The following is a 25,316-nucleotide window of genomic DNA, read 5'->3' on the forward strand; positions in this document are numbered from 1 at the left end:
CACTGACATTAATCAATTAAACAAGTACGGATTAATTGATTAAATTAGCAGGAGATTAACAAGTCACCTTGAATATCAGGCCCTTGACATCCAATTAACAAAATAATCTCATAGAAACTCAAGTAGAAAACATGCAAATATCAACAAATTAAGGAACACTTGAAAACCAATTCGATCTCACAGGCATTCGGGACCGCGTCGTCGCGTTGATCCTTGACTAGATGAAAAGTTTAGCCACGCCTCATGAGAAAATTTTCACGCAATTTAATTGATTTCAAAGGCATCTGTTTTTTCTCTAATACAATCACGAATAAACACTGTTTTTCCATTGGCCTAATAGCAAGAACGGGAGAGGAAACAAAAACGAAAGCTGTTTTTCTCTCAAACAATCACTAGCCTCCCCCCCCCCCCCCCCCCCCCCCCCGGTTAGTTCCCCTCCAATTAGGAAAAGAAAACAAAAGGTAAAGCAACTATCCAATGTTCCTTGTTTTTCGTTTCCTAATGCTAGTAAAACTCCTCAATACTAGTAAACTCCTAGTCAACAAAAGAAAAGGGCTCCGTTGTAGCACAATGTGGAGCCAGATTTGTACTTATTTTGGAAGCTTCCCACGTGCAGAGCATTCTCCCAGGAAGGTCACCCTTTTTAGCATTTTTCTGCTCCACTTCCTGTAATTCAGGCCCAATACCAAATATAAGTATATGTAAACAATTAAAACAATATTTGGCAAGAACAAAGAGGGAAATTAACCATAAAATTGCTAACAATTAACACCCTATCACCTACTTGGATTTTGAGAAATTCTAAATTTTAAGAAATGATTCCAAAATCTCCGTTCCGATAGTATTAATCCAAAAAGTCAATATGGGGTTTATTCCAAATCCTGATTCTAAAACCCTCTTACCAAATGCCACCTAAATATTCATGTATTAAACACCGAGGATGCATGAGGAACTATTGCTCTAGATATTAACGTTACAACCATTTTCTTACTACTATTCTAAATATTCATACATACAACTAATTCCTTGCTACTTTTGTATATACACATGCTAAAAAGTAGCAAAAGTAGCAAGGATCCTTGCTACTCTCACCTACTATCCATTTTTTGTCATATTAGTGCATAACTAAAAGAGTAGTGGTATAATATGCATAAGGAACTAATTGCACCCTGTACGGTGTTTATTGCTTGCTAAATTTGAGCATAAAATTCTATTCCAACCAAATCACTATCCAAATAGTATAAGAGAATAATACCAATGATAGCTACTGATGCTTGATCAAGTCGATTCAATCTCTCCCATTCATCCACTGTATCCTTCCAATTTTTGCTAAAAATAAAAATATATCAGATTTTCAATATCAACAACTTAACATAGTAAAGATTAAAGGTGATGTATTTATTATGCTAATTTCCTAACTTCATTCAAAATTTTTTTAATCCACTCACTAAATTTCGTATACAAATTTCCTAATTAAAAGACATATTACTTTCTATAATAGAACATGCATACAACACCCCAGAAACACATAATAGTTTCTAATGGGAATGTAAAACACAATAAGAAGAAATATAAACAGCACACAAGCAGGAGGCAGACACCCAAAAGAAACTAAAAAGAAGAATAAAAAAAGGAATAACCAATTCAATCAAAGGACGAGTACACTGAGCAAAGGAAGCAAACCTTCTTGTTCTCAACAGAGGAAATAAAACGAAATGAAACAAAACGTAAAGAATTGTGAACTATTTCATAAATTTTTGTATCTATGTCATTATGTCTTGTGATGCACATACAAAAATTGCCAGCACATTTTGATATCAATTAAAAGCAAATATATGCAAAAAATCTAAAAAAAAAAAAGAAAAAGATTGAGACCCTTCAGCAAGCGAAAAATAGAAATAGAAGAAAGGATTAAAGAAATAGAGAGGGTTAGTAATAGACCACCGAGCCAAAAAAAAAAAAGCCACATAAGAAGCAAATTAAAAACTAACCTATTTCTTAATCGTAACCTTCAGTGCTATCATAACCTGAAATAATCCATTGTAGATAGACCCTTCAGTAAGGAAAAAATAAATACAGAATAAAGAATAAAAGAAACAGAGAGGGTTAGTAATAGACCACAGAGACCTAAAAAAACGAAAAAGAAAAAATCACATAATAAGCAAATTAAAAACTAACCTGTTTCTTAATCGCAGCCTTCACTGTTATCATTACTTGAAATGATCCACTGTAGATATATAAAAATTAGTACATATAACTTTAACCAAATTAGACCTTTGATTTTAAATTAATAAAAATATAGAAAGCCGTAAAAAAGATTGATCTTTTGCCCTTTTTTTGCCAGAAGGAACCATATTTTGATATCTTTTTTCCACTCAGATCAAAGACAAAGAAGATTAATTAGGGATTACACTTGAACTAAGTTTGATAATAATATACCGATTTAGACAATTTCTGAGGAAAAATATTTCAACCTTGGAAGCTTCATATCCAGATTCTAAGAAATAAGAAGTCGACATCAATGAAAAAATAAAAACAAGAAAGAAACATAAGTAAAGTAGGAAGAAGAAATAGATAATTACTGATGGTTAGGTAAAATCACAGCTAGAAATGCTTTTGTTAGATACATCCAAAGGATTCCATCACTGGCTGCTTCTTTGACCATATTTTTCTAAGAGCAAAAGACGTGGAATAAGTTGAGGGTTTGAGAGAAGATTTTGGTAGAAATCACTTCAAGTCGTAGGTGTGATTTAGGGCTACGAAAAAAATTTTAGGGTGGAAAAAAGGAAGAAGGAACGTGTAGATGTTGATGAGTGATGTAATGGCTTTAGAGTGGAAAAAATGAAATGGATAAAGCAGCAGAAGTGTCTGGAGTCTCAAGACTAAACTGATGGCAAACGCATGGGCACCCCTTGGGTTAAAAAAATTAAGGTTTTGGAAAAAAGGACAAACCGAAAATAGATGAGAAATTTTAGAGGATGGGATGAGAGGAAGAATGGAAAAGAAAGAAGAGGAGAAGAAGTGGCGAATCTCTGGAGAGAAAACCCTACAATAATTCTATTGATCTCCAAACAACAATCTTCTTGTGACTGACAAGACGAAGATGAAATTGAAAGAGGGAGTTCTCGAGAATGATGAAGCTGAGTATTCTGAGTATTGGTTGGGACTTTCAAAACGGCCGTTGACTTCAATGGTATCATCGGGGGACTTGAAAACGACATCTGTGTAGGTAGTTATTGTTGGTAGTTCTAGGTTTGGGGGATTTGAGGAGCGGCGGTCGAGGAAAAGGAAACTATCAAGTTTTCTGTTCTGTAAAAGAAGAGGTACAAAACTAAAAAGAAAATGAAGAAGGAAAGAGAGAATAGGAAGCAAAAGCGGTGGAGCAAACCCAAGTTGAAATAGTTTTTATTTTGGTGGCTTATTTGCGCCTTGCGCGAAGAATATAAGTGTAAATAAAAGGGGAAGACCCACATGCGCGACACGTGAGAGGACGACGAAGAATTGTGCAAAATCGAATTCGCACTTTATCTACCTATGTTGATAAACTACATTACAAAGTCATCAAACAATAATTATCTTATTTCATGAATGATAATCTATATTTTATTCAGAAAAGGGTTAGATTAGACGATAAAAAAGTACATACCCCATTCACAAAATTTTCAAAACATAAATTTTCGCTATCGTAAATCAACCTATTCCCATTCCCCAAATTTTCGCTATCTTCCTGTTCCCACTGTCCAAATTCGTGACCGATAAAACGTTGCAGTCCCTGCCTCTTTCCCCACCCATATCACACATCCAAACGTGGAACGTAGCAACACCACGAAATACTTAACGTCCTGCTCTTTACTCCGACCACCCTAACTCTGGCTCCCGCCGATGACAGTTGCGGCAGCAGCTTCAGCTTTCTCAGCTCTGGGATTCTTCAACTCCGGTAAGGTCTTACTTTCGTTTTCCTTGTTGAATTACAGAGTTATTGAATTAACTCTCATTTCTTCCCTTTCAGGGGGGGTTGGAAGAATCCAGTCGAAAAAGTTAAGCCCCCGGATTTCGGCGCGATTTTCGATTAAACCTAGCAATTTTTCTGGTAAAAACGCGAGGGTTCAGTTTCGGACTTCTGCTTCTGGCGGAATTCAGAGTTATGATTCTGAAAATGAAGCTGAACCTCGGACTTATGCATGGCCTGAAAAGAAGGTTTCCCTCTCTCATTTCCTTTTATTTTTGTTGTTTTTTTATGAGTTTCGGTATCATCCTTTAGTTGATTTTATTTTCATGTCAATGAATCATGATGCATAATTTGGTTTTGTTTGTTGGATTATTTATTTAATAATTACTTGTCTTGTAAAGTAAATTATTAGGAAAATTTGTTAAACTGGGCATCCTTGGAGCACTGCTTGCAGAAGATGGCACAATCTTTGACTATTTATTGTATAGGGTATTGGTTCTAACTTTAAAATAATTAGAACTTCCTATCCGGTAAAAAGTAAGTTTTGTGGAGAATTTGAATAAAAGCCTTCCATAGTATTTAGCGAACATTTATTATCTTTAGCATTAGGGCTCCAAGTGCCCCCTCCGTGCAGATTTTCTTAAATTATTGGGGTTCTACTGCAGCAATAATGAATGTTTGAATTTACTTTAGTTAAGGCGTTGAGCTTTGGTTTGTTCTACTTTAAGTGTTTCGTCTCTTAGTTTGTTGTGAACCTGACCTCTAGTTGTATGTGAAGTGGAGTTAAGGGGTTTATGTCAAATAAAACCCATGAAGAAAATAAGTGGACTTAAATTGCAATGTATTTTTTCAGTTGGAACAGTAGATAAATGCTTGTTGTAAAATATAATTTTGACAAGACCTTGATGCAGATAATAATTTGGAGACCCAAATAAAATGAACAAATGTTTTAACAGCCCAAATATAATTTGCAAATATTTATTAGATCTTGGTAGCTTAATAAGCTTATTTGGCGTTTACATAAGTTTTGTAATATTTTGGATTGGAAAATATTGAAGAAAATGTTTTAACTAGTAGAAGCTTGGCCAAGTTTGATAAATAGAGAATTAAACTGCAAATTTCTTGGTGACTTAATCATACTTCCTATGAAGAACCTATTGAAACTGAAAATATGGCATTTTTTATTTGGTTGCTGATATTTATAGAAGCTCCAAGAACTCAGTATGTTGGAGTTTTTATCCTTATTGCATAACTTTTGTGAGAAGTATACTCTTTTGCTGCAAAATGTAATTTTCCAAGAAGTTGGTCATGCTTGTAGTTCTTGTCTTTGAGTAATTGGTGTAAGCTATAAGGCATGAAGTCATATTCAATTTTCCTTGCAAGGGAAAAAAGGAAAGGTTTGTTAGTGATGTAGATGATCGTCTTTTATCTTGGTTAAAGTGGTATATTAGAGATTTGATGTGCATATGTTTGCTTGCTATTCGTTTTTTCTGAACAATTGGCATGCTGAATGTGTTAGGTCCTCTCTGTTTCATAAAAATCAGTTCATTTGATGTATAATAGATGGGATTAAATTGAAAATACATCTTTTTGGTTGCAGATAATAATTCTTATGGCAGTAGGTAGATTACATGTTAAATTTGTAGTAAAACAGTTTATTATGCTTGCAGCGACCTAGAATCTGTATATTAGGAGGTGGATTTGGAGGACTTTACACTGCTTTAAGATTAGAATCACTGGTTTGGCCAGATGGAAAGAAACCCCAGGTAAGTTGTAAACAGTTCTGATAAGCCTCATTTCTCAGTGCAAACTGTTGCTTATTTGACCTTTGGCATATAATACGGGGGCCGAATTATTGTTTTCTCAAGTAGGCTCTGACCTGAAAGCTGGATATTCTCATTTTCCTGTCATGACTCTGTTTTAGCTATATATTAAATCCGCATGTTTATTGGCTGAATCCTTGAGGAGCCAGTGGAAAACTTACTGATAGTTTTATACAACCATGTTTCTCTCAGTCACTTCTACCATGGGTAAGAACCACATGTTTGTCTTGTACATATGCTATTGCTAACCAACAATCTCACCATGACCACATGAAGCTACACTGTGTATGTCTTTCAGTATATTTCTATCAATCAATACTCCAAGCTGATTCTCTCTCTCTCTCTCTCACACACACACACAGAGTAAAAATTATTCTCTCCATTGTTCATAGCCTTCACTTGTAAGAGAAACAAAACTTGAAGGAACAGCATAATGCCTGATAACATTCTTGTGGCCGTGATCATTTATTGTATGTGTTTCTTTTATTTTTTGTTCTTTATTTTTGTGGGGGAGTGGGTTTGAAAATCCTGACAAGTTTCAGATGTTTGCTTACTGTGGAAAGCATTTACTTGAAATTATAGGTGGTTCTTGTTGACCAATGTGAGCATTTTGTTTTTAAGCCAATGTTATATGAGCTACTCTCTGGAGGTACATTATTTATTTTATCTTTTGTCTATCTTTATGGCTATCTTTTTTTTTTTTTCTGGTTTAACTTTTCTATGTTTTACAAGAATGCTTAAGAGTAAAAAATCTTATGTTTATACAGAAGTGGATCCTTGGGAAATAGCTCCACGTTTTACAGACTTGCTTGCAAATACTGGTGTGCAATTTTTCAAAGACAGGGTTAAATGCTTCTGTCCATCTGACGCCCTAGGAATGAATCCGCCCACTGTCTCTGGTGCAGGTGGAACTGTCCATCTTGAAAGCGGTCTCCTAATCGAATACGACTGGTATACTTTTGTACAAGTGTATTTAAGATTTGCATTGCTTCTTGATGGATGCTTAATTCAGTTGCAAATAGTTGCCAATAGAAGTACATATTCATGAAGTGGGTGCCAGAGAAGGGAAAAAAATGTGCTATATAAATTGATTTTTATGTGAAATTATTTCCAATTGTTCTTTGGAATATCTGATTGAAGCATTTTGTAGTAGATTTAAACTCATTGAAAATTGAAACAAGTCAGTGAAAAGCTATTTAATTGGACAACTATTTCAAATAGCTGGTTTTCTTTCTTAATTCTTCCTTCTCTTTTTCTATGCATGTATCATTTGACTGTTTTACTCGTGTGAGTTTACCTATTGGTTCTTGATTAATGTATAATTTGTTAGTGAACTTGCATATACAGAAGCAAGAAGCTTTAATTGTCTTTCAGATAATTGAGTTTCAGAAGGTAATTTAAAACCTTTAAAATAAGATAAGATGCTCTTGGCCAGATGAAGAAGCAACAGTGACTCTCCTCTCTCGTCATTTCTTTTTGTAATACTTCAGCTCACAGCATTTTTGTTCATTTTAAGTCTTTTTTTAAGCAAGACTTCTTTAATACATTGATAATGGAACTGTCTAAAACTCTTTTTTTTTTACCCAATCATGTTCATGGAATTTAATTTCATTATTTTCTGATTTGCACCAAAAGTTGTAAGATCCGCACAAATGGATTAACAATATCAGTGGAAACTACAAAGCATATGTCAGAAACAAGCTTGTATTCCAGTCACTTGTTTTCTCTTTTTATCATGCTTACCTTTCAGTAGTTTAATTTATTATGTCTATGCTCACTGTAACTCTCAGTGATCTTATCCAAGCTTCTTCGTATTCTATTTAGTGGACATATAGATAAACATTAAATGACCTTAATGGGATTTTTCTTCTTTTTTTTCCCCACTGTAGATTTTATTTATGTTTGGATACATTTGAATTTCCTATTGTGGAAAGTGCTTTTTCTGAATTTTTAGTAATTTTTCTCTTTGTTATCAGGCAATAGCTGTCCTGAATTTTCAACCAATAAACACACTTATTGGTTCTTGCTAACAACCAAAGTCTCTTTCTTTTTGAGTAAAATATTTTATCTATGTTTATATGTTCCTGGCAGAGGTAGCGGTGTGGATGAATGAATTGGACTGTACTAAATTGTTAGTTTTTTTGTGCTTGGGCAGCCAGGTTGGTACTTGCACTAGGTGCTCAGGCAAAGCTTGAATCTGTGCCTGGTGCTGCAGAGTATGCATTGCCATTTTCTACTCTTGAAGATGCTCGCGTTAGTATATGTACTACTGGGCATTATTTATTCAGTAATTACTTCAAACAGTAATGCAGCATGTAAATTACAATAATTGGTATTGTCTTGGTCTTCTTGAAATTCAGATGGTTGATGAAAAACTTAGAGCATTAGAGCGCCAGAACTTTGGTAAGGACTCTCAAATACGTGTGGCTGTTGTGGGATGTGGTTACTCTGGAGTTGAGCTGGCTGCCACTGTATCTGAAAGACTGCAAGATAAGGGTATCGTGGAAGCAATTAATGTGCAAAATACAGTTTTGTCTAATGCTCCGGTTGGCAATAGAGAAGCAGCACTTAAGGTGTGCAAATTTTCTAATTAATTCTGAAAAAGTGTTTCTGCTCTGAAGTATATTTTACTTGTTAAATTCCATTTTATGCACAGAGACTAGTTAACTGAAACATGTATGTTCCCTCCGCCATCTGGTTTCATTTAGAATGATTATCACATCAGCTTCTTTTGTGATAAAGCAATGTTCAAATAATTTTCAGATATGGCATGACACTAGGTCTAGTTCCAAAGAATCTGAAAGGCTATGGGCTTCACCATGTTTGTCCTCTCGTCAGTGATTGATTGTGGCAGCTGTGTCTAGGTTTAGTAGTAATAAATATATTGATTACAGCCATCTTTTAATTTTGTTTCTTTTTTTAAGAAGCCTCTTTTCCTTGTGTAACAGTTGTAGTAGCTGTCACTGGAGCATAGATGGTCTATGATACTAATTTTGAATGCACCCCAGATTATACGTTCTACTTGTATTTAGTTTCTTAGGCAAACAGCATATTAAGCCCTGTGCAACAATCCTGGATGTAGACATGACGTTTAGTAACAATCCTGCATATCCAATGCACAAGTGTGTACTTTTTCTGAGAGAATTGCCTTGCATGGGTAATGCTCTTTTTGGGTGGGTGGTACTTTAAGAATATATTTGAGGGATGCTCTTTTAGAGTGGGTGGGACTTTAAGAACCTATTTGGGCTTCAATGTTTAACCATAAGAACAAGCAAGCTGCAGGTAGGTCATATGAAAGTTGATTAATGTTCTGAGAGAAAACATGGATGAGAGTACAGTAGATTAAGGTCCAAATATTCAGGTAGACTATTTAAGTGGAGTGATCAAACAGGGTCCTATTATTCCTTTTAATATATGAAGGTATATCAAGTTTAAGTTGTTGGAAGTGTCCTCGTCTACAATAGACACCAACATATGAACATTTATATATGTATGTCTTGAGGTAAAGTCATATGTACAAGCTGATACAATTTAGTATGAAAACCAGATAATGACGATCGAAGAACCTCTAGAATCAGATAGAAAGAGATGGAATGTTAAACGTCTCATCCTTGTAGTACTTTCTGTTATCACTCCCAAATCCCTTCAGTGGCATGCTGAGATTATAATTAATACAAGAACTAGTTAAAAGAGATCCATATACGCTTCTGGTTTCAAAGATAGAGGAATCACAATTCATGATAATCACCTAATGAGTGTAGTTTCAATTATATTTTGTCACACCTGAATCTTGGCCGTTCAGTATATAACTTACCTGATTAGATATTTTTATTTTTATTTTTTTTGGGTAAGTAAGATTATATTAATTGCCAAGGCAGTGTTACAGAATAAAAGGGGCATACCCCAGGCACCAACAATAATCCAATAAAACACAAGTCTATCATGCAGTCAAGTCATGATTCAAAACGCAAGATATTTTGAACTCTTTCTAAGAAGAATATGAACTTGCTGTTGCATTAAAGCATCCTAGCTCTCTGTCATGCAGTCAAGTCATGATTTGAGCTTTTCAGTTTGTGAAAATACAGACTGGTTGTGAGAGTTTAACCTCTCAAGAAGATATTTTAGCACAAGACTAGATTTATAGTCTTGTTACCAGGTTCATAGGTTTTCCCTTTTTTCCTACTTATATTTCTACCGATGGTGTAGTTACTTATTCTTATGCTAGTTCTTAGTCTGAATTATTTTGTCTATACACCATAGCTGATTCTTTCTGGCTAAGAATACTACTTTTTAATAGTCTTTACGTGGTTCGTTATATTTTTTCTTAGTTGCCAAACTTGGTGACATCATATAACTTGTTATTCATTCATTAATAAGGTAATATTTATGTTGCAGGTTCTCTCATCCAGAAAAGTTAAACTTTTACTGGGATATTTTGTCCGTTGTATTAGAGAAGTAGACAAGTCTGGAATTCATGATAAGGAAACAGCTAAAAGTCATAGAAACCTAATACTAGAGCTGCAGCCAGCTGAAAGGGGTGTACAAAGTCAAATGTTGGAAGCTGATCTGGTTTTGTGGACTGTTGGTACAAAGTCTTTACTTCCTCTGCTAGAACCCTCTGACAAGCCACATGAAATTCCTCTTAACGCCAGGGGACAAGCTGAAACAGATGAAACTCTTAGGGTTAAGGGTCACCCACGTATATTTGCTGTTGGTGACTCATCCGCTTTTAGAGATAGCAGTGGGAAGTTGCTTCCGGCCAGTGCACAGGTACGGTGGTGATTGTTTCTTTTTCTTCTTCAATGATTGGAATAAAGGAACAAAAGCTACTGTTTCAGCTAATAAGTACTAATGTATCATCTCATTTACATTTTCTAATCTTTCTGAAATTAGAGTCTAAGTTTTCAACCATAGATTCTGGTGAAACAAGTTGTATTTGTTTTGAAGCGATATTTCCTTTATATGATTAAATTCTAAGTTTCTCGAGCATATTTCTCATTTCTGTGTGGAATATTGTGCAACCATCATAAAGTCTTGTCGGTACCAAAGCTAGGATTCTGCCAAAAGCGTCCAAAATTATTTTTGAGCCTGTAAATAGGATATCAACTTGTGATTCCAAATAAAAGATACGCATGTAAATATGCTTTCTACTTGTGATTCCAAATAAAAGATACTAACTCCTATACCCTTGTAAGAGAGCTTAGATTTGCACACTTAAAACCAATTATGCAGTCCAACAATCAAACATTATAATTTAACTTGGTTTGAGGGTTTTTTAAGGCCACAATTGTTTGGTAGTTTATTCCCACCTCTCTGTTCTAGATTCCTTTCTTGCTCTTTGGATGTGAGCTGCTCACTTTTTGGCTAATTTCTTCTGCATCATCCTGAAAAATGATTCAAAGTGAATTTGTTAGTATTTTCATCCTGGATGGTATGACAGTTGCACAATGTATTTCTCCATATCTTGTCCATATGACCTACTTGATAAAAATATGTATATGCACCATTGTCATATTGTATTCAAATCTAATGTTTTTTATTGCAACATCTTTTTTAGGCTGTTATTGTGACATGTCAATCTCAAATAGCTTACCTAGTAGCCAATCAGTTTCCTTGATTACTAGCAGGAAAAATTATGAACATTTATATTGTAGGGTAAAAATAGCAAAAAATTATGTTTATAATAGATTCCCACGCTTGTCATTATCTATACGTGCTATCAATCTCAGGTGGCATTCCAGCAAGCTGATTTTGCTGGTTGGAATCTATGGGCTGCAATCAATGACAGACCTCTGCTGCCGTTCAGGTTAGGATGTGAAGTTTCTAGATATGGATGCTTTGTCATACTATAGCGTGACCACGTTTTCATCTTTTCATAGTCTCTTTCAAATTATACATGTTGCTGTGACAACTCAGGCTTGAATCAAAAGGGGCTTATCCTCTGCTTGCAGAGGTAAAGCTGTGTATGGCTGACTTTATGATGCCATGAAATGGTGGATGGCTTATGGACTTGTTTTCCCTTGATTTTCTATATGACTAAAGAACATAAGTTGACTACCAAGGTGTGCAATTGATGATAGAATACTGTGGTTATCACTTATGATAAGAATCCTAACAATCATAACGCACAAAAATTCTATAATGGATAAACATCTAAGTTGATAGAGAAAGTAATCATTGAGCCCATCTTGCATCGGAGGCTATCAATGCAGTGCTACTGGAAACCATCAGTACCATGATTATGGGGTTCAGAATACCAATTATTGCCTGCTGGTAGAAGATGCTGTGTATGCAATCTAGTCAATTTTGACAATTCTGACAGCTTTAAGTGCTTGAGACATGCACGTAATTTCTTTTTGTTTTTCCCTATATCAGAAAGTTAAGTTACACAGACAGCATCTTTCTTCCTGTAGTCGTGGCCTGCAGTATCTTAAGTTGCTGAAGCTTGATTGCTATTCTTTCTCTAATAATGCTGATTAGAGTTCACATTACAGGTTTCAGAATTTAGGTGAGATGATGACTCTTGGGAGATATGATGGTGCTATTTCACCAAGCTTTATTGAGGGCCTAACGCTTGAAGGCCCTATTGGTCATACTGGTATGTCTAGTCCTTCGTTACCTTTACAGTTTTTGGCTCCCTACTCTTTCTATGATTGAGCTATGTTGTTTCACTGATATTGCAGCAAGAAAATTGGCATACTTAATAAGATTACCAACTGATGAGCACCGTGTAAAAGTGGGGTTTAGTTGGTTGGCAAAGACAGCAGTTGAGTCTGTTGCATTTTTGCAAGACAACCTCACAAAAGTAGTTTCAGGTTCATAGGCTTGTGTATCTCTCTCTCTTTAATATCTGTTATTTAAGTTTTTGAACATTTATTGTAACATATGTAGCAAAAAGAAAGAGATTATCATGAAATAAAGGGACAAATATGAAGCTCTGATTTTAAGCATTTTAGAAATTTATTTCTTTCCCCCTTTTCTCAATGTTTTAAAACTCAGACCGTTAATTGAACTGGTGAAGTTACCGGGTCGAGGTTCAATCGGTTGGACTGGTTCAATTCCGGTTCAATAATTATACACACACACACACCTGTGCTAAGGCTAAGATACTCCACAGATATCACATGATAAAAAGTTAAGGGAAAAGAGTCCCAATAGCCCTCCAACTCTCACTCAGATAAAGTTTTGGCCCTCCAACAATTAAAGATACGTTTTTGGCCATCGATCTAACAAAATAGCATATTGGTGGCCCTTCTGTCAAATTCACCAGTTAACTATGACGGAAAGCTTCATCTCGTGAGACGCGACACCAAATATGAAGGGCATTATGGTCTTTACATGATGATTGACCAAGCAAAAAGAGAGTAAAAAGGTTGCTTCTTCTCTTACCTCAAGTTAGAGCAACAAAAATCTCCATCCAACAAATTCATCCATCCATTTATTAGGACTACTTCGTAAAGCAACTGAATGACAGAAACTGTTTGGTGGTTTGTGCTTTTCTCGATTTTCACAAATCTGCTGGCTATGGCTATGGCTGTGGCTGTGAGAGGAGGATGAGATGAGGCCTCTTTCTTTACAAAATTGGATGCGTGGGGACGCTTTCACCGCCGGGCCGAGAGAGTCCAAGAATTCTTGGAATCAGACAATAGAGACAATAAAAAGTTAGCAGAGAAACTGACTTGGAATCAGACAACAGAGACCGTTTGCCCGGGGTCCGGGGTGGATTTAACCCATTCAAATTTTTTCTCCCAGTTATGCTTTTGTACGCGTCCAAAGAATCGGCAGCGAACCCAGAAAAAATGAAAATCGATGCTAAAAAACAAATCAGAAGAAGCACCGAAGAGAACTTCATCGGCGATGTCAAAACTTGAAAGAGAACAAATCGGGTCAAAATATCGTCGGGGGCAAGAGCTTCGCATAATTTATGAGGAATAATCAAGGAGGTAGATTAAGGAGGAGGAAATCTACGGGAAGGAAAATGATAGGCGGAAGAAAACGGATATTCCAAACTTCCGAGAATAGCATTAAAGGCGATGGATTTCTCGGAGTCCGACGTCGAGGAGGTGGTGGTGGCGATGGAATTCAGACTCTTCAGTGGTTCTCTTGCCCGGCCTGCCTAGTCGTTCCTTAAGAATTAAGACTGACGTAGTCAAACTTCGATCGTGGGTTGTCGTCGATTAGTAGGACTTGAATCGTTTTGATTGGTTGCATTCAAATCACGCATATGAACTTTCAAGTAGATAAGATAAGAAGCAACCTTTTTACTCTCTAACATGAGGTAAGATAAGAAGCATCATGTAGAGACCATAATGCCCTTCATATTTGGTGTCGCGTCTCACGAGATGAAGCTTTCCGTCATAGTTAACTGGTGAATTTGACAGAAGGGCTACTAATATGCTATTTTGTTAGATCGAGGGCCAAAAACGTATCTTTAATTGTTGGAGGGCCAAAACTTTATCTGAGTGAGAGTTGGAGGGCCATTGGAACTCTTTTCCCAAAAGTTAAATATTTCCACACACACACAAATTTTTAGAACTATAAATTTAACCAAATAAATTTATCTCAATTATACCTATCATTATAAAAATTTTAGACCCTTCACAAACCATCTAACATGCAATAATTTTCTGCTATAGAATATAGAGATCACTCAAATATTGCATATAAGAAGATTCTTAATTACTAACTTGGTGCGCAATGCCTCTAATCTCCACTCTTGTTTGTGTGTGTCCACCACATATTATGGACTTAAAAATGTTCATCAAATCAAAAAACTGGTTTAGCGGTTTTGTGCATTTGCATGGTGATATTCATGATATATCAATTGTAGGATGGTAATTGGTTCATTGAAGACTTTAATTTAATTTAACATAGTTGTTGTAGGAGTTGACAAATTTACATCTATACTAGAATTGTATTCCATCAATTTATACCAAATATTTGTACGAATTATATAATTGGATACCAACTTTTTTTTTTTCAACATAGGAAATATTTCAATTTTGACAGACTAATTTTCCTGTGCCTGTGCACCCCGCTCAAGTGGCAATTGGATACCAACTTGTTTATGCCCTTTTGTTGCTGGCAGGCCCTAGCGCCAAGACCAAGGCATGTCTGTCAGGTTGGATCATTTGCTATTATACACCATCAGGCCACCCAAATGATAAAAGTTTAAAAAAAAAAGTAAAAAATAAAAAATAAAAAGTCAACAAACAGGTAGAGCTGAGAGAAAGTCATCTACCAAATCAAAAAATGCTACACTATTGCAAAGCCAATTCCGATTCTGCAGGAAACAAAGTGCAAAAATGTTTGTTTGCTCTTGATGCCAAAATTCAAAGAGAGAGTTTTGGTACTGGAGAGTGGCGAAAGCGACATGCAGAATAAAAAAAAAACCTCTAAACAAAGGACCCAAAAGTCTCAGAAAGAAAACGTCACTAGCAAGGGAGCTAATTAGAATCTACTTAACTGCAAGGTCAAACAATTGTAAGTTATATAATCATATCATTACAATGTTTAATAAAATGCGTCTCTCTCAAGCAATTCATCAAACATTTGGCGAGCCAACTTGAGACACCCACATTTCACTAAATAAATGTAATGCTTCTGGCCAGAGACCCAACAAAGACCTCATCAATTGTTGAAGTTCCACAAGAAATAGAGTAAAATTGAATTTTTTTTCTCTAAAGTTTATATAACAACAGTGGATATATTTTAAAATCAACTCAAAATATTTAATTGAACCCATAATTCTAAGTTAAATAGGAAAAATACTGACCATAAAAAGCATATGTACATCAAGTAACCAACTAAGAGCCAAAAAAAAAAAAGGAAAGAAAAGGTAATCTAACTTGGTAAATTGGTAATAGCTTGAAATTTTAGAGCCTAACTATACCGTGCGCTTCAACTTTTGTAAGAACAACTGGTGCTTCAACTTTTGAAATGAAAACAAAGAAAATTGAAGTCTTTGGAGATTGAAGAAGAGAATTGAAATTGGGACTTTTGACTTGAGAGTTGACCGAAAAAAGGAAACCAGAGAGAGCCAGAGAGGCTGCGATAGCAGTATTTGCTATTTGGAGAGAAAACTCTTTGGTTAAGGGTTGGTGCTTAGCAGTTGACGGAAATAAGAAAGTCAAATGTTTTAAAAATAAAAAAACCGCGGTTCATAATTTTATACAGTTTGAACGGTTTTTTCCACTTTTGACCGGTTCTTATGTCAGATCAAACTAAGATATGAACCGGACCAAAGTTATGGCCGGTTCATGGTTCGACCAGTCAAACCGGCCGGTCCGGTGCGGATTTTAAAACATTGCCTTTTCCCCTCTCTTTCGCTTGTGAATTCTTAATCAGCAGTCCTTGTACATTCACTGAATATGCTATCAAATAGGTTGAGCTCATGGTTCAAAAAATTGGGTTTTGCTTTGTAAAATTGAGTATGAGGTGTGAAGCAATTCAACTGAAAAATTCTTCCATCCGTTGGCAGTTTATCATTCCTTAAGTTCGATTCCATAGTTTGTTCATTTGATAACATATTCGGGAAATTGACAAATTTGTTGTGTGATGGTTAATTGTAGAAATACATGGGAGTTTGACATCCAAACTCATACGGTTAGTGGTAACATGTTTCAAAGGTTGCAGCTTATACTTCAGAAAACGAAAAGGGGGGGGTGGGTGAATGGTTCATAGTGATGGCTAATCTTTTGTAGTATGTTTGATCGAAAATACCTAAAAAATTTTTATATATCTTAATTATTATGGGTCATTTTTAATTACTTTTAAACGAAAGATATTTCGTTTACTTTCAAAAAAAAAGAAGAAGCATATTTCACGTTTATTTTTCTTTAGAAAAAATTTGAAGTTGGCAGCTTAGTAGCATAAAAATTCAAACTCTAGAAGTTGATATCAAGGGACTTCAAAATTTAATTCGCAGTCACAACTTAAAAAGCTGTGTTTTATTTATCTTTTTTTAAAGGGTTATTATTAGTTTACCTCCTTAAACTATATCACTACTATCAGTTTACTCCCTAACGTTATCTTTTAGTCACTTTACCCCCATAAATAATTCAACTCAACATGTTAAGAAATTTTGGATAAAAATACCCTTTCATTTTATAGCATTACTACATTATTATTGTCTCTTTATTCATTTAGATTATAGTGATACAATCACTTTAGTTCCTAACATTATTTTCTAGGCATTTTACCTCATCGTTAATCTAACTAGTATGGTAAAAAAATTTTAAATATATTTACCCTTTTTTATATATAATTAAAAACAAAAAAGTTGGAATGGTAATTCTTTTTTTTTTTTTGTACTTTAAGACATTGAAAAACATAAAAATAAAGGGTTTTCTCAAATTTCTTTTTTTTTTTACATTTATTAATACTAGGAAAAGAAAAAGAGATAGGAAAGAAGGAGACAAAAAATTAGATTTTGCAAAAAAAAAAAAATAAAGAAAAGTCTAACATTATCGTATTACTTTAAGGTTGTCGATATTAGGATTGGAATTTGATGGTAAACAAAAAAGTGAAATAATTTTAAAATAATAAAAGTATTTAATTCTTTTTTATTTGTAATTTTTTTTTAAAAAAATTGAGCTTTCTCTCTCTCTCTCTCTCCCCCTCTCCCTCTCCATCTTTCTATTTTTTTCAATATTAATAAAATTGCCAAGAAAAAAGAAATTAATATTTTGACTTTTTTTCTTGATACTAAAAAGGAGAAGAGTCACTTTAATTTTTTTATTATTTTTATTATACAAAGAGAAGGGTATTTTCTTCTAAAATTTTTTAACTTGTTAAGTTGGTTTAATGGTAGGATATATTGCCTAAAAATAACTCTAGGGGGTAAATTGATAATGAGACTATATTTTATGGGGTAAAGTGATAATAATTTTAAGCGTTAAACATGTCTTTTGACTTTATTTAACAAAGTCCGTTAAATTTGACCGTTAGTGTTGGGGGTAAAGTGACTAAAAGATAACGTTAAGGGGGAAATTGATAGTAGCACCAAATGTTAAGGAGATAAAGTGATAATAACCCTTTTTTAAAAGATAAAACTATATTTTCAAGTTAAGCAACTTTCAAGAAACAATGTGTTAGGGATAATGTACAAAGCAACACATTATCCAAAAAAAAAAGAAGTAAATTTCAAGTATTGTTTTGGCTTGTTTGTGAAATTCTGCGTATCATTGAAATTATAACCACTTTCCAATAAACAAGCATTTGCAGCCCAATTAAGCAATGGATGCTAGCAATCGTTTGAGGTTTTAGTTATAGAGTGGGCTTCCTTGTTTGACCCTCCATCCAATCAGAAAAACAAACTATGGACAAAATTAAGTCAAATAAATATGAAATAGAACAGAGCATCTGATGAAGCTCACACTCAACATGGTATGCAATGGAGCATTTTTATGATGTATTATAGTTAAAAAAATTTATTGCCAGCAAAAGTTCACTTTTACCTTAGAAGTTTTATTGCAATGTTACTTTAAGGGTAATTACAGCATATCTACTAATACCAACTTCTTGGGGCTTATTTTGTAGCAAAATGATATGAATTAGTGGTGAAAATACTAATTCAGAAAGTTCTATAATAGTACTTAGTCCTAGCATTCAACATTCCTTGGTAAGGAGAAATAGAGTCATTTTCTTTTATTGTATTTGACAACGTGATACACTTCATTGCGAGTTAAACACAAAATTGGAATGAAGTTATATCATTTTAAAAGTAAATTTTATTTTTCAACTAAATTTAACAAGATAAGGCAATCTACTTACAAAATACAAATCATGGTACATAACGATGCACTCTTTAGTTGCGTTAAGCAAAAATTGAGTGTTTCATGATTCTAATCACGATAGTTTCATGCGAATTCAAGGTGGATATTCCACCATTTCAAATTTGAATGGTGGAGATTGTATTTTGGACTATCCACAAAAGTTGGCAAGCCCCTTACATGAACAATGCCTATAGACATATGAGTGTGTTAGTATCTGTAGTTGTTCTCTCTCTCTATAGGTAGAATAAAAGTTTGAGTGAGTTCGATTTCGATCACCACTCGAAATCTATAGTTCAATTGGTGATTTTGTTATATGTGATTGGTTTAATCAACGCTTAATAGAGCGATTTTCACCGGGAATACAAAAGAAACAATTTCATTCCTTTTATTCCCACGTCCATGTTTCAAGTCAATTGATGGATAATTTGTATAACAAAGAGCGAATTACACTATACAGCACCATCTTTACTTAAATGTCTTGTAATCGGTAGCTCAATTGGTGATTCAATTAGATGTGATTAGTTCGATCAATACTTACTATCACAATTTCACCAGGATTACACGAGTAGTAATCTCATTGCTTTTCACTTTAATCCTCATTTCAAGTCAATTGATGAACAATTCATGTTACAAATTGCGAATTATCCTATACATTACCTTTCATTACTTAACGTCTCATAATCGATTGCTTAATTAGTGATTCGGTTATATGCGATTGGTTCTCGATCAATGCTTACTATTGCAGTTTCACCAGGATTACACGAGTAATAATTTCATTCCCTTTCACTTTAGTCCTTGTTTCAAGTCAATTGATGGATAATTTGTGTTACAAGTGAATTACCCTATACATTACCTTTCATTACTTAAACATTTGTAATCTGTAGCTAAATCAATGATTCTGTTATATGTGATCGATTTGATCAATGGTTACTGTTGCCGTTTCACCACGAGAAATAATTTCATTCCAATTGTTTTCGCACCCTCGTTTCAAGTCAATCAATGAATAATTTGTATTACAAATAGTGAATTACTGCCCCTCAATACCTTTCATTACTTAAATGTCTCATAATCCGACAAGGATGCCAATTGAAGCTAATGGCATTGTTTGTTAATTTCAATTGAAATCTGCTTCACAATATACTTCATATACATACACACACACACACACATATATATATATATATATATATATATATATATATATATATATATATATATATATATATATGCACATTTATACACTCACACACATTTATATTTGCATATATATCTTTTCATTCACCACTGTATTCTCATTGTAATTACAACTTCCACTTCAATTATGACCACACAATAATGTCCGTTTGTTTTATGAGATTATCTTATATTGATTAACGTCTTTCTATAAATAAAGCACGAGGCATGACCTTTGGTGTTAATCTTTTTTTATTCTTTCTATATCAATTTTACCCTCATGTAAGCAATGATTTACACGTAATTACCACAAACAAAAATTTGGCAATTATTAAATTTCAATAACTTTCAACAACTTCTGCTGTTTTAATAACCTCCAACGACTTCTAGTATTTTAATTTTCCGTACCTTCTTCTTCTTTTTTTTTTTTTTTAAAAGATTAGACTTCTAATTACTACTATTCTTTCATTATAAAGAAACTATTTGTCTAGTGTGCACACCCATCGATGTGCTTTTTCCACTAGTTGTATACATTGCCATTTTACAGCATAATTGACCATTCTTTTTCTTCCTGGCTAGCCCTCCTGTTATGCTGTTACTACCTTTTTTTTCCCCAGCCATTTTCATTCGTTTCGGCCACATTCTGCTTCTTTTTTCACCATCAACATTTTCTGCTACATGACTGGCAACAAAAACACATCATGTATAAGAATCAGAAAAGAAGAACAAACAAAAAGACAAGTGAAACCACCATTGCATAAATTTCACACGCTGGATAAATGAATCCACAACATGCAATGCACTCCAGGTAGAACAAATTAAATGAACTAAAATGATTTTCTTGCTATGAATTTAGTATCATGTTATGTGGAACACTTTCCTTTTCAGCATTTTAAAAGGACTAATGAGGAATCCTCACATTTGTGAGGTTTGTTTCAATGGCTCAATTCTCTACCCATGCTGTCACGCATCTAAGTAGAATAAGAGAGAAAAAACCTACCCAAAAACCATTTCGAGCTTCTGCATTAGGAACTACCTATGATTGCCGTAACCACCAAAATGTGCAGGGCAAGGTAGTCTCCTGACAGGTAATGGACAGCCCTTTCACCACCAAACTCATGAAAGCAAACAGAGATGATACAAACTGCGTTACACTCCAATTTTATCAAACAAATTAACTCTCATAGGTCAAATAATTTGCGGCTTCATTTCCATAGGGATCTTTCTTCAGTGGTGCACAAACAACACAGGCCTCATAAACTTATCTGCATGCTTCTGATTCCCATTGCTAAGATTACTGCCATATTTAGGAGTCAAGAATGTCAATGGATAAAAGGGGATGTAAACTTTGACTAGCTCTTTCAACATGGGTTTGAAATTTACAAGAAGAAAAGGTGCCGATCATTCCTCCTGCCTCAGGAACAAGGAAGAAATTATATTGTAAACAAGGATAACCATTTTTTTCTTTTAAAGGATAACTTAACAACCAATCCAAGAATATAACAATGGAACTATTAAACAAGCAAACAATTAGAGTCTGTCCTGAGGCCGTTCTCCAATAACAATGCAATGAATGGGGTAAGGCAATGTATATGTAGAACCACAGTTGCAAACCAGCTGCACAACAGATAAAACAAACACGAACTTATTTGAGCATCAAAATATTGCTAAGCTAAGAAAATAAAGGTTGTTAGTTCCACAATTTAACAACCAACAAGGTGGAAAGCCAGAATTGTCCCAATTGAAAAGTTCAACAGATTCCTAATAATGGAGAAGTAACTAGCATGGATATGCCAAGACTATGGCAAGGTAAGAGTCCATGAATAACATTTCAAGATATGTTAACCAAAAGTGACTCACTTTTTCTCACTGGTGGAGAACTTCTGAGAATGGACCAGGATTAACTAATGAAAATGCACAAAAGCTCCTTACTCGCAGCAGACAATTGGCAGATATTTGGAAGCCCTTGAACTTTAACTTGTGCTCAGATCTCCAGTACGATCTATTTGTTAAAATTTCAGAACTAGAAGATAGAGGATGAAGAGACATCGTAAGGTTCTAGAAGATCAGCATATAAATATATACTATCACATTACTAACATCAATTTTGAAGCTAATGAAATAATCAAATAAATTCGGAAATAGTAGATTCAACTTATTAAAAAGCTAAATACCATAATGAAAAGCTGTTAATGCAAACGAAACAAAGGATCTAAATGGCTTTCTGTAACCAGCTAGAGAGGAAAATTCATTAAATTTTGGAAGATTTTCCTGGATGTGCTACCTAGGGTGCACATAAAAATTCATTACAAAATTCAGTACCTATTGCTCAAGATTTTAACATAGTAGCATAAAGACTTAATAGTTGACACTCAGGATGAACGCCAAGGGTATGCTTAACAAATGCAAGTTGGAAAGGAAGTGGTGTTCTCTCCCCTTTTAAGTTTCCCTACTATGGTGTTCTTTATCCACTGTGGACTAATGAGTAGTTGAATATGTGCAATTTGGTTATCTTGAGAAGAGGATTTATTTATTTTGGGATTCCTATCATTTATGCATGTTTCACAATGAACCATTTCATCCTTGCAAACTTATTTGGTTTACAGAAGATTCTTGACATTATTTTCAAGAGAAAGATGCCCTTTTTGTTTCTTCCACTGATATGCTTGTAAATGTCTTATATCTGGCATTTAGATACTAAAGCTTTTTGGAATCAGAAGGTTCAGAAACTTTTTCAAAACAACAATTTGCTTCACTTATTAATTTTGTATAACCAAAGGAGACATAAATCATAGTTCCTTTCTCCGTTTCAAAAGGAAACACGAAACAAGAGTGGTAAAAAAGGTCACAAGAGATTGTGTCCTCTGCTTGCTTTCTATCTCCAATATTAGCATGTGTTCTCCTCAGTCAACCTATACAGAAGAAACTAATTTGCACAGCAGAATTTGATTTCTATAGAACTTTTCTCTGTAAGACACAGTAAAACTACTATATATAGAGCTTACTTTCAACAACTTTTGAATATTAAAGAAAAGATTATTGAACTTAAAACATGAAAAGTTACATTATCACCAAACCATGAAGATGAATAAAGATTAAGGTATACCAATCAACTGGTGAAATCAGCTAACACAAGATGTGCAAGAAGTTTCTCCATCTCAATCTACAAGTGAAAGAGGACAGTAATCATTAACCAAAACAAAACTCACATGTACATCTACCAGCACCATGAATTGGCATATTCATTTACCTCGGTGTTATGCAGATCATTATATTCTGGGTAGAGAAGGATCTGTAGGATCATAAGCACCATAATATGTGAAAGTTAATAAATTAAATAATAGCTTCTACAGAGATTGGGGAACTTAGGCTGCCTTCTTATAAAGGCGGTAAGCATTCCAATGGTGCAGATGCCCAAGGTGTTATCAGAAGAGACACCTTGTCCAAGCAAACCATTAATTTCCTAGCAGATAAAGGATTCCGTGATACAAGAGCGGTGCTCATGTTAATAAGGAGTACAGCTCCCAAACTTTTCTCAACTTCACTCGTAGGGACAACAATGGTGTCCATCAGCTTCGCAGAAGGTCCATCTACTTTCCATGATGTTGCCTTAACCAACTTTTAGAGTTTACGGAGATGGAATTAAGTATATAAAAAAGATACCTACTGTAATCACAATATAATATTATTAAAACAAAAAGGTATAAGACATCAAATCTCAATCTACACCAACTTGCAGAAGAACGAAACCTTAACAATATCCTGACCCTGACCAGAATACATAGCAAGTTGCAAAAGTTCAATAGGCACAAACAATTAAATATCTGCACATACACCATGACAAATTATCAAAGGTCCCTCATACACTAAATGCCTGCTGAAACAGGGAATTCCAAGGATGGTTGGACAAGGTGATAAACATTGTATAGAAGGTTACAGGCAAATAATAAGCGGCAGACAATGTCACCAAGACTGAGTCAGATAACAGCAGAGGCATCCTATGTTCAATTTGTGAAGCTTTAGCATGAAGGATGCAGCTAGACAATCTTCCAAAGTGGCCATGAAAATTAGTTTCAGATATCAAGATATCATTATTTTCTCATAACATAAAGAAATAGAATTTCTATAAATAAAGCATAAGCATCAAGATAAAATATGCTTTATCACATACCAACATGCAGACACAGCACACCAGAAAAAGTCAGAAACGCCCTATAGCACCAAAATGTTACCAAAAAGAGAAGATAAATACCCAATCAACGAATACAGGCTTCAAATAATTGCATTAGTCAGATGTCACTTAAAGGTGAAAAAAGTCTAAAAAACCAAAACCATCACTTCAAGCAACCTACCAGGGGACTTAGCTAATTCGACTAACCTTCAGTTCTAGCTTGTTTATCTAATTCGTACATGCTCCAAAGTTTCTATCCCACCAAAAACTCACCCCATAGGACACTCGCACACCACAGGTAAATTATGACACAACTAAGCAGCAGGTTAAAGAACATTGGTCATTCAGATTAGTCAGAAGTAGCAGTAGGCTGCACTTATTGCCCCACACTTCAAAGGGGAAAAAAAGTGTGCATATCTCTTATGGGATGTAAAGCCACCTCTTAGACAGAGGATCTACACCACAGTCTCATACTTTTACATTGCAATACTTCAAATAATAAGTCAGAAAGATATTAATGTGGATAAAGTACCAGGACAAACCACAAAGCTATGCATCATATTCACAAACTTTTCAAAATTTGACTGCATCTCCTCCTGCCACAATCTATAGAGAATAAAAATCTAGTGCGACGTCTACAGCAACACTATCTGATGTTGATTTGAAAATAAGTAAAATAAATGTAGATAAAGCATCTTGACAAACCTACAGAATAAAATTAAAATGAAACATTGAGAAATGGATCAAATTTACAAGCCAAGGAACAGTATTTATGATTTTGGTTCACATGAATATTCATTTAGACAAGAACTATCACCATAAATTAGAAACTGACACTCCTCATGGTTCCCCTGTAGGAAGTCAATAGGACCACTAGTCTCCGCTAATGTAATCAAAATGTCATATAGGTTAAAAATGTTAAAATTGATATTCAAATATTTCTTGATTTCCAATAATTACAAAAACTTTCATGCAGCCGCTTTGTACAATTTAACATAATTAATAATTCTAAGACCCAATAAAAGTTGCCGCCAAAAAAAAAAAAAAAAAAAAACAAACACACACACTCTAAAATTACCACTTGGCAAGTGTAGGTCTATAAGTATATATCGGTCTATCATACTATGTCTTACACTGAATTTGAACAGCTTGAGATACCCATCACTAGCAAGCTAATTCGCAGTCAACCTCACTGCAAATTATTACCCATTGAAGGGAGCAGATACCTCATCTTCCATTCCCAATCACAATCTTTAACTTTGAAAAGAAATTAAGACAAAATCAGACAACCTATAAACTCGAAGACATAAAATTGGATATAATTATGCAACTTGTGTACCGTTGGGCTTCAACTATTTCAAAACAGTAAATTAATGTCATAGGATTGACCTTTCATCCACCGTGTGCATAGCAAGAACCTCTAA

General features: G+C 34.5%; 1 protein-coding gene and 2 long non-coding RNA genes across 3 annotated transcripts; 1 reads left to right on the forward strand and 2 right to left on the reverse strand.

Annotated features, from left to right (window-relative positions):
• Window positions 1–244: 244 nt before the first annotated feature.
• LOC113701371 (uncharacterized) lies at window positions 245–3,412 on the reverse strand. Its single transcript, XR_003450899.2, has 5 exons — window positions 2,583–3,412; window positions 2,179–2,227; window positions 1,992–2,027; window positions 1,256–1,329; window positions 245–666 (listed from the first exon to the last, which is right to left on the reverse strand). It is a non-coding gene; the product is annotated as an uncharacterized lncRNA (long non-coding RNA).
• A 157-nt stretch (window positions 3,413–3,569) lies between these two features.
• Window positions 3,570–12,722, forward strand: LOC113702250 (alternative NAD(P)H-ubiquinone oxidoreductase C1, chloroplastic/mitochondrial-like). The gene is made up of 11 exons (XM_027223364.2): window positions 3,570–3,937; window positions 4,010–4,197; window positions 5,620–5,715; window positions 6,355–6,421; window positions 6,540–6,723; window positions 7,932–8,025; window positions 8,133–8,345; window positions 10,168–10,542; window positions 11,502–11,578; window positions 12,267–12,370; window positions 12,456–12,722. Exons 1-11 carry the CDS (start codon window positions 3,883–3,885, stop codon window positions 12,593–12,595), a joined length of 1,593 nt encoding a protein of 530 aa, XP_027079165.1. The 5' UTR covers window positions 3,570–3,882; the 3' UTR covers window positions 12,596–12,722.
• LOC113702251 (uncharacterized) lies at window positions 10,900–13,996 on the reverse strand. Its single transcript, XR_003451098.2, has 2 exons — window positions 13,162–13,996; window positions 10,900–11,156 (listed from the first exon to the last, which is right to left on the reverse strand). It is a non-coding gene; the product is annotated as an uncharacterized lncRNA (long non-coding RNA).
• Window positions 13,997–25,316: the final 11,320 nt, after the last annotated feature.

Source organism: Coffea arabica, chromosome 7e (assembly GCF_036785885.1).
Source record: "Coffea arabica cultivar ET-39 chromosome 7e, Coffea Arabica ET-39 HiFi, whole genome shotgun sequence".
Lineage (NCBI taxonomy): Eukaryota > Viridiplantae > Streptophyta > Magnoliopsida > Gentianales > Rubiaceae > Coffea > Coffea arabica.